Genomic DNA, 13,807 nt, shown 5'->3' with positions numbered 1-13,807 from the left:
TACATTTCTTCTGACATGTTCATCATAGTTGTGGCATGGTCCATACATGCAGCTGCTTGGATAGGCATGGGTTTCCTAAATTTCACTTCATTTGCAAAATTGTGTCTCCATTCTTGGCTGAAAAAATCCTCTTGCCTCTCTGTATCCTTGAGGGGAAAGGGAATGCCCATGCCTGTTGGGTAGTGCTGGTTATTTCAGACAAACTGTCTTGATTGAATTGAGGAGGTTTAAAAGTTCAATTTGTTTTTTGTTTGGTCCAAATTTAAGATCCAATTCAGCAGCAACTTGCATATAGCATATTTAAAGTAGTAAAAGGTCCAAGGTGCTCAGGAGTGACATTAATAAAAGCATTTTTGACACCGAGCCACAGAACATGATATAGAACCATAGAAAAAGTACAGCACAGAAGGAGGCCATTGTGTCTGCGCCGGCTGAAAAATCTAGCTGCCCAATCTAATCCTACCTTCCAGCACCAAGTCCGTAGCCTTGCAGATTTCAGCAATTCAGGTGCATGTCCAGGTACCTTTTTAAATGAGTTGAGGGTTTCTGCCTCCACCACTGTTCCGGGCAGTGAATTCCAGACACCCATCATCCTCTGGCTGGTGATGTTTTTTTTTCCTTATGTCCCCTCTAATCCTCTACCAATCACCTTAAATCTGTGCCCCCTGGTAATTGACTTCTCCACTAGGGGAAATGGGTCCTTCCTGTCTACTTTATCTAGGCCCCTCATAATTTTGTACACCTCAATTTAGTTACCCCATCAGCCTCCTCTGTTCTAAGGAAAACAACTCTAGCCAATCCAGTCTTTCCTCACAGCTGCAACTTTCAAGCCCTGGCAACATTCTTGTAAATCTCCTCTACTCTCTCCAGAGCAATTATGTCCTTTTTCTGTAATGTGGTGACCAGAACTGTGTGCAATACTCCAGCTGTGGTCTGATATCAGGACAGATGACCAAAAGCTTGGTCAAAGAAGTGGGCTTTAAGAAGCATTTTAAAGTCGAGGTAGAGAGCTTTAGGGAGGTAATTCCAGGGCTTGGGGCCAAGGCAGCTGAAAGTATAGCCACCAATGGTAGAGCGATTACAATCGGGGATGCGCAGAAGGCCAGAATTGGAGGAGCACCGAGATCTTGAAGGCTTGAAAGGCTGGAGGAGGTTACAGAGATAGGGAGGGGATGTGAATGTGGAGGGATTTGAAAATTCAATTAAACAACTATAGTACAATAATGCAATACAAAAAAACCAAAGATAGTTGTTGTCTACTGTCCTCTAGGTGTTACAGAAGCACAGCATTGATGTCTCTGCAATGATGTGTCCAGTCAGAATTTGCAGGACAGCAAGAGCACATCCCAAATGAATAGAATTATTGAGACTTGCACCTCAGGAAGTTAGGACAGGGAATGTTCCAATATTTGTGGGGTGGTGGCAGGAGTGGGGGCTCTCTGAGAATTCGGTTACTATTTGTGATTCCTGGGAATTTATCAGTAGTTGTAAGAGGTTTCACTCAATGGAACATTTGAAAATCACTATTAATGCTTTCATAATATGATGAAATGAAGCTAAAAACAAGAGTGTAATATTTGCATGTCACGTTTAGTTCAGGTTTAATGTACCACTATTACCACTATCCCAGTGAAGCTTCTAGTATTACAGATATTGCTGTTTCCATTAGCAGAGGCCATCTACATTTTATTCACTGTGCTTAAATTACCTCTACTGTATGTTTTCTGATGTATGGACACATTGGGCATGCCCTAAAGGATATGTTGAATTACATACCAATGCAGCCTAAAACTTAAATTTATTTAGTACCAATATTTATTGGATTGTTGGAAGGTATAATATTTCCATTATAATAAAAGCAAAATACTGCGGATGCTGGAAATCTGAAACAAAAACAAGAAATGCTGGATTCACTCAGCAGGTCTGGCAGCATCTGTGGAAAGAGAAGCAGAGTTAACGTTTCGGGTCAGTGACCCTTCTTCGGAACTGCTAATAATATTTCCATTGTTCCCCAGGTGAGTGCCTCACGTAATGACATTGAGGATGCAGAAGAAACTGTTGCTGAGGCTAACAGTGGATTGTCTAAGTGTGCAGAGGAAGGCCTCTTTGATATGGTAAATATTTTGCAAAATATTTCAGCCCTTACATTTTCTGTGAACGTTTATTTAGTATATCAGTTGAAATTGAATGTTCTATGTAATTTGAAAGCAAGAAATTAAGGCATTCTGGGGAGTGTCTCACCTCTGCCATGAATGTAAATATGCTTGCATAGATCCAGGTTCCCTGTAGCTTGCATGTTACAGTCCTTGCAAATAAATTAACTTCTCTCACTTATTAGTCTGGACAATGCATAGAGTACATTTTCTCATTCACTTCATTCACTTACGTATTGCTACAACCCTAGACTTGTACATTGTCACAAGAACACAAGAAATAGGAGCAGAAGTAGACCATATGGTCCATCGAGCCTGCTCTGCCATTCAGTATGATCATGGCTGATCTTGGGCTTCAATTCCACTTTCCTGCCCCCTCCCCATATCCTTTGATTCTCTGCGAGACCAAAAATCTATCTATCCCAGCCTTAAATGTAATCAATGATTGCGCATCTGCAACCCTCTGGACTAGAGAATTCCAAAGATTTACAACCCTTTGAGTGTAGTAATTTCTCCTCATCTGAGTCCTGAATGATTGGCCCCTTATCCTGAGACTGTGTCCCCCTGTTCTAGATTTCCTGACCAGCGGGAACAATCTCTCAACTTCTATCCTATCAAGCCCATTCAAAATCTTGTATGTCTCCATTAGATCACCTTTCATTCATCTAAACTCCCAGAGAATATAGGCCCAATTTCCTCAGCCTCTCATCATAGGACAACCCCCTCATCTCCGGGACCAATTTAGTAAATCTTAGCTGCACTGCCTCAAGTTCAAGTATATCCTTTCTTAAATGTGGAGACCAGAACTGCACACAGTATTCCAGGTGCAGTCTCACCAAAGCCCTGTACAGTTTTAGTAAGACTACTTTATTCCTCTATTCCAATCCCCTTGCAATAAAGGCCAACATGCCATTTGCCTTCCTGATAGCCTGCTGCACTTGCATGTTAACTTTTTGCGTTCCTTGTACGAGTACCCTCATGTCTCTCTGAACATCAACACTTACCAGTTTCACATCTTTTAAAAAATATTCTGTTTTTCTATTTTTATGACCAAAGTGAACAACTTCACACTTCCCTACCATTATACTCCATTTGCCATCTTGTTGCCCACTCACTTAACCTGTCTATATCTCTTTGCAGCCTCTCTACATCCTCCCCACAGCTTACCTTTCCACCGAGCTTTGTATGATCAGCAAACTTAGATACATTACTCTCTCTTTCTTCATCCAAGTCATCAATATAGAGTGTACATAGCCCCAGCACTGATCCTTGTGGCACCCCATTATTCACTGCCTGCCAACTTGAAAGTACCCCATTTATGCCCACTGTCTGTTTCCTGTCTATTAACCAATCCTCTTTCCATGCTAATATATTACCCCCAACACCATGAGCCCTTATCTTGCCTATTAATCTTTTATGTGGCACCTTATCAAATGCCTTTTGGAAATCCAGGTATACTACATCTACTGATTCCCCTTTATCTACCCTACTAGTTACATCCTGAAAAAACTCTAATAAATTTGTCAAACAGGATCTCCCTTATCAAGGGAAATCAAAAGCTTTGTTAAACTGTTAATGGTAATGGTGAGCAATTTTGAAATGCTAATTTAATGGTGCAAAATTAGCATCTGATAAGCTTTTGAAATATGAACAGTAAAATCGTATAAATTATCATTCTATATTTTGTCACTATGGTGGAATTTAAGATTGGGTCCATACAATACCATAGTTTGATTTGGAACTTTCCTGTAATCTGGAAGCTTTACAGTTAATGTGGCTAAAAGAATAAAAACTATCAATAGAATATATCCATAACAGTAAAGGGGCGGCACAGTGGCGCAGTGGTTAGCACCGCAGCCTCACAGCTCCAGGGACCCGGGTTCGATTCCGGGTACTGCCTGTGTGGAGTTTGCAAGTTCTCACTGTGTCTGCGTGGGTTTTCTCTGGGTGCTCCGGTTTCCTCCCACAAGCCAAAAGACTTGCAGGTTGATAGGTAAATTGGCCATTATAAATTGTCACTAGTATAGGTAGGTGATAGAGAAATATAGGGACAGGTGGGGATGTTTGGTAGGAATATGGGATTAGTGTAGGATTAGTATAAATGGGTGGTTGATGGTCGGCACAGACTCGGTGGGCCGAAGGGCCTGTTTCAGTGCTGTATCTCTAATCTAAAATCTAATCTAAATTTAAGTATGACTCACTTCTAGCATAACTTATTACTAGCAGTCGGAAGGTGCCTGTGAGACATGCCAGTTTGAACAAATAATACTTGAGCCTTGCCTTTGCTATCAGCCCAACACTGTCCAACTCCTCTCTCTGCACCCCATTGGGTTGGCAGACCCTGTTTGAGAAAAGTGATGCAAGCAATTTTTGTACACCAACTACTACTACCTGACATCACATGGTTCCCATGAAAGTTGTAAAAAAAATTTTTTTGTGGGGTGGGTTGGTGGTGGAGGGAAGTAAAAATGTGAATTTTTTTTTGTGTGTTTTTGTTCCTCATGGCCTACTGGTTTTTGTGTTTTCCCTTTGTACAGGATGAGGATGCAGAGAAGCAGAAAGTCCATTTGGTGCTGCCGAATGATGTGATGGCTCATCCAGTGGCTGAACGATTGGATATTCTGATGTCTGTTTTGCTGGCTTACATAAAGGACATTTGTTATGTCAATGGTACTAACAGTAATGGTTTGCTATTATATAGTGCCTTTTAAGTAATAAAATATCCCAAGAGCATGTAATGTGCAATCCTAGAAGAATTAGATTTGACTAAATACACGGCTAAAAAGAGAAGTGTTCAGGTAAAAAGATTTAGGGAGGAAATTCTAGAAGTTAAAGCTAAAACTGCTTCTACCAGTGAGAGACATTAAGGGGGTTTGGGGTGCAGAGGATAGAATGAGAGAATTGTGGGATTGGAGGAAGTTGCAGAGATGAGATGAGGAAAGGCTGTGGAGGGATTTGTGAACAAAGACCATGATTTTGCTTTCATTATGTTTAGGGACAGAAGTCAGTGGTGATGGGTAAGCTGTTCTTAATACAGACGAGGATGTAGGTGGCTGCGATAATGGAGAAGTTGGAGTTTAAGTTGTAGCTTGGGAGGTCATTTGGATAAGTTGATGCTTGAGGTAACAAAAGCTTGGGTAATGATTTGAGTGGTGGTAGAGGTGAATTAAGGACAGAGGTGGGAAGTATTGAAGAGATGAAAGTAAATGGTTATGATGATGGATACAGTATAGAGTTTGCAGTTCAATTTGGGGCCAAAAAGGATACTGATGGTTGTGTCTTATCTGATTCAATTGAGCAAGCTGCTGGGGTGAGGGATGGAATTAGGGGTCATGGTACAGGGTTTTTGGTGGGTACATGGAATTTGCAACATGGAAACAGAACATTCAGCCCAGACAGTCTAATATGTTGGTGTTTCTCGTCCACATGAACATTAGCCCTAATCCTGTGTACCTCCCTGATTCCATTTCCCTGATTCCATATCCCTATACCCCTTTCCCTTCAATCACCTAATCTATTGTTGAATGTTAACATGGTCTGGGGCCATTTAGGACTGAGATGAGGAGCAATTCCTTCATTGAGGGTGGTGAACCTTTGGAATTCTGTGCCCCAGAGGGCTGGGGGTGCTCAGTTGTTGAGTATGTTCAAGACTGAAATCGATAGATTTCTATATATTTAAAAACGTCAAGGGATGCAGGGATAGTGCAGGAAAATAGTTTTGAAATAGATCAGCCATGATCTCATTCAGTAGCAGAGTGGGCTCAAAGGGCTGAATGGCCTACTCCTATTTATTATGTATGTTATTACATTAATGAATTAATTAAGTGCATCCTACAACTTCACAACCCTCTATATTATATATATATATATATATATATATATATATATATATATAAAAAAGTTTCCCTTTATTCTAAACCCCTGAATCACTGCTGGCTTTGGATTTCCTGATGTTCAGTTGGGGAAAGTTCTAGTTGATCCATGATTTGATTTTTGATGGGCAATCTGAGACAGAACTGATCATGGAATCAAGCATGATGGTGGAAAAGTAGAGATAGATGTCATCAGTTTAAATATGAAAAGTGATGCCATGCTTATGGATAGGAGGGGCAGAATGTAATTGGAGAAAAGGAAATGGTGAAGGACTGAAGCTAGGGACATGCTGGAGGTGACGAGTAGTAATAAAACCCAGTGAGAGAGCCTCAAGAGTTGGACCACAAAGGAGAGTTAATGGGAGAGAAAGGAATGTTCAACTGTGTTGAAAGATGCAGAGAGGCTGAGGAGAACAAGGAGGGATAATACACCATATTTGCTTTTGCAGAAGATGTCATTAGTGAATTGACTTTAGGCTGTCTTGGTGCTGTGGGCAGGTGGAAACTGAATAGAAAGGATTTAGGAAAAGAATTTTGGGAGACTGTTATGCAAGGTTTGATGCTGATAACTCATTCAAGGATATTGGAAAGGAAAAGAAATTAATTATGGGATGGTAATTGGAAAAGACAGAAGATCAAGGTAATTTTCTTTGAGGAGAGAGCGATTAGTGGTTTTGAAGCTGGGAGGACTGATGCCTGGCCAAGGAGTTATTTAGAATGTTAGCGAGCATATAAATTGTTCAATTTTGAACAGTTACTGCATTGGTAAAGGACAAATATCTATCAGCTCACACCGTCTGCTAACTTGTTCATTAAAAATCTAAATTTTAAAAGGATCAGTTGAAATTTGTGCTCTCAGCCAGATTATTTTTTAAAATTATTGGTGTAGTGATGTATTTTGGAGTATTGGCTATTTTAGTCCTTTCGAATTCCTAATCTTGGCTGTACTACTGTGGAGAGGATGGAGGAAAAATTGGAATAGACTATCAGTAACAGCTCATTTATTTGTCTTGTGCATAAAACTAGTTTCAGTTGTGAGAAAATAGATGTGGAGAGAAGGGGTTGAATTTATATCACCCAATATTACATTTTCAAAATCTCTTGAAAGCCTCATGTATTAAATTTGCTTTTTATAGCACAGTTTCTATTATGTCTGAAAATCTTAAGTTTAAATCCTTGCGTGAACCCATCCCGCCCCCTCCACCACCAGCGCGCAGTGGCAGCAGTGTGTACCATATGCAAGATGCACTGCAACAACACTTCAAGCCTCTGTTGACAGCACCTTCTAAACCCACAACTTCTACCACCTAGAAGAACGAGGGCAGTAGGTGCATGGGAACACTACCACCTGCAAGCTGTCCTCCAAGCTACATACCATCCTAACTTGGAACTATATCGCCTTTTCTTCGCTGTCACTGGGTCAAAAACCTGGAACTCCCTTCCTGTTAGCACTGTGGGTGTACCTACACCAGATGGATTGCAGCTGTTCAAGAAGGTAGCTCACCACCACCTTCTGAAGGGCAATTAGGGATGGGCAACAAATGCTGGCCTTGCCAGTGACACTCCGATCCCATGAACGAATTTAAAAAGTCCCTAGCTGGGCTGTATGTAAAGCTTCATTGTGGAAACAAGTTGATAGAACAAAGCAAATATGCATGCAAAAAAAAAAGTCTAAGCTCACCAGGTACGAGATAGGGAGGGAACTTGCACCTGATAAATTATCCAGTAGGAATGATGACCATATCAAAGTTGGGTATTGGATGCAATATTTTCGTCTTTTGTTCATCTATTGCATACAAGTGAATTATGCTACAATAATACACATGATTCAAAGTTGTTAAACATCTTCCTTAAATAGTGATATGTTGAGTCTGTGTTGAGATATATTTCTGCAATAAATATTTGCTTTACTTGAATGTGTAAATCTTTTGCTTTCTTTTATGTAGATGAGTTGGTGCTGACCAGGACAAAAGACTTGTATCGTGACTTGATAGTAGTGTTTGATAAACTAGTCCTACCCACTCATGCTTCTTGTCATGTCCAGTACTTCATGTTCTATATCTGCAGTTTCAAGTTGGTGAGTGCCAGATTATTTCATGGATTAATGATTTTTGTAATAAAATATCCAAAACGAGTAATAGCCAGGATGTTAGTTAAGAGATGGTATAGATTTTACGAGGAAATTTTTTAAATTTTGTAAGGGCCCTTGCATCCCTTACAAACTAGATTGTGGTTTTATCCTCCCAGTGTCTAGGTAAAATTAGCAAGACCCCAGGATCGAACAGGGGACCTTTGCCACTGTATTCTGGTTAATTGAAATATACCACATGCTACCACATGACCTCATCTTCCATATGCAGTTGAATATAGACCATAGCAGACTGAGGCTCTGGCTATATACCAAAAAGCATGTTTATTTAATAGATAGGTAAATAATAGTACTGAGTACAAATAACATATTTGTTCTAGTCTTACAGGAGTCATAATCTTTACCAATCTACAAAGATGCTGCTTTTGTGTTATCTTTCGAAACCGAGTTATTAAGTAGTGGAGTGTTATCATAGAGTCAGATCACCCTTAGTCTCTCGGTGATTGATGGGTAAGCTGATACCATGCTGCCTATGGCCACAGAGCTGTCCATCAAAGAGGTCAGAAAGAGTCATTTGTCCCACTCTTCTTAGAGGCTTGATCCATTCATTCCAAACCTAGGATGTCTGTTATCTTGGATTTTGGAATTGCATCAGTTATCTTCATTCATCTTTGCTAAATACTTGGAATGTCCTGCTAGATGGGCTCTCATCCAGTTACAATGGTAGCTATCCTACCTGCATACCAAAGACTTCCAGAACTACATATGTCTCTGCCTTGCCCTGTGGTGTGAATATTAGGTGGTCTGTAATGTAAATTCCTTTCAGCTTACAGCAAGCTAGCAATTATTAAATTTTAATCTTGTGTGTATATTGTGCTCAGCAATACAGAATCCAAAATGATTAACCCAGACAAAAATGCTTTATTTTTAGTCACAAATGAGGCATCTACCATTGGCATTTTGACCCTTCCAACTTGGTACTTAAAATGGTGCCTGTACAATTTGCACTGTTATGAGTCCTACTCATCTTGTTTCATCTCCAGAGGAAAATTAATTCCTATAGATAAAGCTTCCAAGCAGAAATGCCGGCCTAATAGATCTTTGTGAAAGTTCAAGATATCCATCTAACATTGGAATCCCAATTAATCAACTTTAGTATGTACTGCACAGATGAATATAGTTTATTGCAGCAGCTCTATAAGTACCAGTTTTAAAGAGCAAATTTAGAATGAGTTAAATCAGAACATAGCTCTGGGGGACAAAATACTTAGTTTTCTCACTGCAATTTTTCAGGCACTAGCAGAGGCTTTCCTAGAACACCTTTGGAAGATGATGCAGAATCCAAATAATCCTGCAGTAATAAGACAAGCAGCTGCAGGCTACATTGGAAGTTTTCTGGCCAGAGCAACATATATTCCTGTGGTGTAAGTAATCAGCAGGTCTCCTAGTTTTGGTTTATAACTTGACTATATTTTTTAATGGTGCATGTAATTTCTGGCTTTTAAATGATGATTACTGTTGTTGGATGACTGCAGAGATTTTAAGTCATTTGTAACTGCCCTAAAGTCACTTACGTAGGAATCCTGTTATATACGACTACTACATGGAAAATCAAGACTTGTTATCTTATTGGTTGACAAGGATTGTGACGCACCCGTGTAAATATATTACTGGGATGACTTATTCATGTAAACATGAACAGATTCCATTCAGTGTATTATACATCTTGTATTTGCGGTGGTCAGATTTTTCCCCTTCTTTCCTTAAGTTCCTCCTGCAATGTGTAGCGATGCTTTTGCAGGCTGACTCCAGTGCAGTTCTGCAATAATGCCCAATCACGTGGATGTCTTGGAATAAGTGGAGAGAATGGACATGAATCAGAGAATAAGGAAGACTAATATCTAAACTAGAAAGAAACAAATAACTACTTTTGAATTAAATGGATTGAATGCACAAGAATTGACTTCTTAAAACCTGTTACGTACCAATAATAAACAAATTCACTGAGTAAGATTCCATTCCTTTCACTAGAACTGTGAAAACTTGTTTGGATCTGCTGGTTCCCTGGATACACCACTACATTGACAGCCAGGATGCTGGAACAAAAGCTTACTGTGATGTGGCTCTTCATGGTCCATTCTACTCTGCTTGCCAAGCTGTATTTTACATCTTCATATTCCGTTACAAACAATTACTGGATGGAAATTTGAGGAAAGGTGATTACGTTTTGTATTAAATTTTGTACCTTTCTCAACTAGAAGCTTTTGTGGAATTTTTAAATATAGTTTTTAAAACACTACAAAATAAGGCTTGTTGTTTGGTATATTGAAGTGGCAGGATGTTGCAGCATAGCTGAGTGCTGCACACCACGTTATGCAGATTTGCACTTGCAAGTTCCTAGATGATTGATTAATCTCAGTCATGTTATAAGGATAATGTTACTTTGTGAAGGTTTCCCCTCTTCTCCACACCACATCACACCGCACGCTAAGGGAGGGGACAATCAGAATCAGAGCTGCAGCACTTTTAGCAGGTGGCTATACAGTAGAACAGGGGGAGAGTGTCTGCACCCTATTGTCTCATCTGGGAATGGCTGTCATATAGGAGACATACAGGAATGGAAATGAGGAATAAAAATGAAAATATAAAATACATCAAAAACTAACCACCTGGTCTGATAAGTCTATTGATGCCTTAAAATGTTATGCTATAGATTTAACGTACTGAATTGAATACTGCAGAAATGACAGGGAGATCAGAGAGTTAATCTGCATTATTCTACACAGACTTTTCTTGCATAACTCAGTGGACAGCTGTAATTTGCCAATGGTAGAGGCCTAAGAATGACAAAAAAAAAAAAAAAATCCTTCAAATTTGAAAAGTATGATGCTCAGGAATTTCCTTTTAACTCTAGTTTCTGTTAAAGGCTTTTTAAATTGGTGTAATTTATTTTGCAGTGTACAGTGAATGTTAAAATAGGTTTCAGAAAACATTAAGTAGAAGCTTTACATTTAATTTTATCATTTGTCTCGCTGTACAGGTTTGACATACTTGCAAAATCTAAATTTTGAACGTATGGTGATGTGTCAGCTGAACCCTCTAAAAGTCTGTTTACCTTCTGTCATCAACTTGTTTGCAGCTATTACTAGGTGCGTGATATTGGATGTTCGTAATACATACTCTTGGGCCTAAGCACAAAGACTGTTTGACATGCACTCCATATTTGAATGATTTGAATCATGAAATGTGTTAAGTATTTTTAGATACGGATTCTTCCTGCCACTTCTAGCAAGGTTCTAAAAGTAGTGTCAAAAGCCTTAAATGTCCTTTAATGTAACACTTTGAATTATTAAACTCTGAACCAATTTCTAGACTAGATTTCTTCATTAGTTAAATGTGCATCATGTGAACACTTTATAATTTCAGTGTTGTACATTTTAAAGATTTACACATAGGATGGAACTGTCCAACGGTCTGCACCACTGGCTGGGTCTTGTACAGTGGTAACCTTAGTGGAAAACTGTGGGTGGATAGCTCATAATTTTCCTTCTGTTAATGTCAATGGTTGGAAAATTTCAGGCAGTGCCCCAACAATTTTCCAATAAGCTGCCCAGTTTGTGTGAAGTGCTCCTGATAGAGCCTCAGAGTTCTGCCCATGGTTTCTGTTGGCTGTACATGTAGAATCCTAGAAAAGTTCATTTCGTACAATCTGTATTACTGTTTATTTAGTAATTAATGGTACAGTAGCTAGTGGTTATGTTACTGGACTAATAATCCAGAAGCCTGCAATGATAATCCTAGGCATGAGTTCAAATCCCACCATAGCAGCTGGAGAATTTAAATTGAATTAATTAAATAAAATCTGGAATAGAAAGCTAGTATCAGTAATGATGACCACGAAACCACCGGATTGCCAAAAAAACCCCATCTATTTCACTAATGTCCTTTTAGGGAAGGAAACCTGCTTTCCTTTCCTGGTCTGGTCTATATTTGACTCCAGGCCTACAGCAATGTGGTTGGCTCTTAACTGCCCTCTGAAGTGGCCTAACAAGCTGCACGATTGTATTCAAGAAGGCATTTGGGTATGGACAATAAATGCCAAAGATGCCCACATCCTGTGAATAAATTTTTAAAATAATTGATGAATGAGATGCAATTATGACATGGACTTTACTATATATAGTATTAACCAGTGGTGACTTTTAATAAAAGTATGAATTTATAGGTGTGTTTTTGCTTTATTATTAAACAATTATTCTTAATTCATTGTTGAAAATTTTGTTTTTCCATTGTAAAATGAAAAGCATTACAATTCAATGAAGAATACTTGAGGAATTTAATGAATGCAGAATATACATGCTATAGTAATTGAATTTCTCAAGGCACAAGTTTGACTTTTATAATCTGATAACCAAATAACAACAAAGGTGTATAAAGGGGCAGATTAACATAGGCATACTTAGAAATCATGATCTAACTATAGTAATACATTTAAAGTATTTTTTCTTTTTGCAGGAAGTATCAATTGGTTTTCTGCTACACAATTATTGAACGAAACAATCGACAACTCATACCAGTTGTTAGGAGCAGCGCTGGAAGTGACTTGGTCCAGATTTGCACAAATCCACTTGATTGCTTCTTTCCCTTTGATCCTTATATTCTTAAAAGGTTTGTGTACAACAATATTTGATATTATATCCAATAGGAAAATAAGGAGACGTTTCTTTACTCAGCGTGGTTAGAATGTGCAACTTAGTACCACAGGAAGTGCTTGAGGCAAATATCTTAGATATTTTCAAAAGGAAACTGGACAAATACATGAGAGAAGGGAATAAAAAGGTATGCTGAAAGGCTGAGAAAAGTTAGATGCAATGGGAGGAGACTTGTGTGGAATATAAACACCAACACAGACTACACTATTACTTTCACTACACCATTAACACACTCTTTACCTTTGCCCCATGATCTCCTAGTCAGTTATTCTCTGACCCTCTGTCCTATCAACACCTTCCTTTCTGTTCGCTCTTGCCCCACACCTACTTTATTTGCTTCAAACCTATTACATTTCTAACCGTTGCTAGTTCTGATGAAAGGTTACTGATCTGAAACGTTAACTCTGCTTCTCTCTCCACAGATGCTGCCAGACCTGCTGAGTATTTCCAGCCCTTTTTTTTTTATTTCAGATTTCCAGCATCTGCAGTATTTTGCTTTGATTTTAGTGTTTAATTCACTGCCACTTCTCTTCCAGGAATGCCTACCTTGAAGTTCTGCTCTTCTCTCCAGGACTTCTGTTTGTCGCTTTTACTTTGTTCACCTTCATTGCTTTCTAGTTCCCCCTCTGGTGTTTGATAAAGTGTCTACCAAAACTCGTTTTCACAGCCACATCTCCTTCCTCAGCGACTGTCTCCGTCTCCGACTTATTCCACGTGGATTCCAACTGAAATTTCATCCTTCATGTTTTGAATCCACCCAGGATTACAGGTATCTCCAAGAAAAACAACATTCTTCAGACTGCTGTTCTTGCCGCATCCTGAGATCCACACTCAGTGCCGCCACACGTATACACTGGACCTCTCTCTCCAGAAGCACCGCCTCAACCTATCTCAAAGCTGTTCTGCTCCGCAGTTTCATTTCATCCTTCGTCTTATCCGACGCATTAACAAAAAACTTTTTTTCTTCCTTTTCATGTGTTA

At 39.2% G+C, this 13,807-nt stretch overlaps 1 protein-coding gene across 5 annotated transcripts in view; it reads left to right on the top strand.

The window, feature by feature from the left end:
• Positions 1–13,807, top strand: part of rrn3 (RRN3 homolog, RNA polymerase I transcription factor) — a 51,086-nt gene that overhangs the window by 27,854 nt on the left and 9,425 nt on the right. For all 5 annotated transcript variants that reach the window (XM_068056241.1, XM_068056240.1, XM_068056242.1 and 2 more), the window contains 7 exons: positions 2,016–2,114; positions 4,691–4,823; positions 7,972–8,102; positions 9,408–9,538; positions 10,146–10,330; positions 11,155–11,263; positions 12,630–12,782. In XM_068056241.1, the coding sequence (XP_067912342.1) occupies positions 2,016–2,114; positions 4,691–4,823; positions 7,972–8,102; positions 9,408–9,538; positions 10,146–10,330; positions 11,155–11,263; positions 12,630–12,782 (941 nt within the window). The remainder of the gene's footprint in view (positions 1–2,015; positions 2,115–4,690; positions 4,824–7,971; positions 8,103–9,407; positions 9,539–10,145; positions 10,331–11,154; positions 11,264–12,629; positions 12,783–13,807) is intronic.

This window comes from Heterodontus francisci, chromosome 24 (genome assembly GCF_036365525.1).
Source record: "Heterodontus francisci isolate sHetFra1 chromosome 24, sHetFra1.hap1, whole genome shotgun sequence".
Classification (NCBI taxonomy): Eukaryota; Metazoa; Chordata; class Chondrichthyes; order Heterodontiformes; family Heterodontidae; genus Heterodontus; species Heterodontus francisci.
The sequence above is the reverse complement of the archived record's forward strand: the minus strand, read 5'-3'. Positions and strand labels throughout refer to the sequence as shown.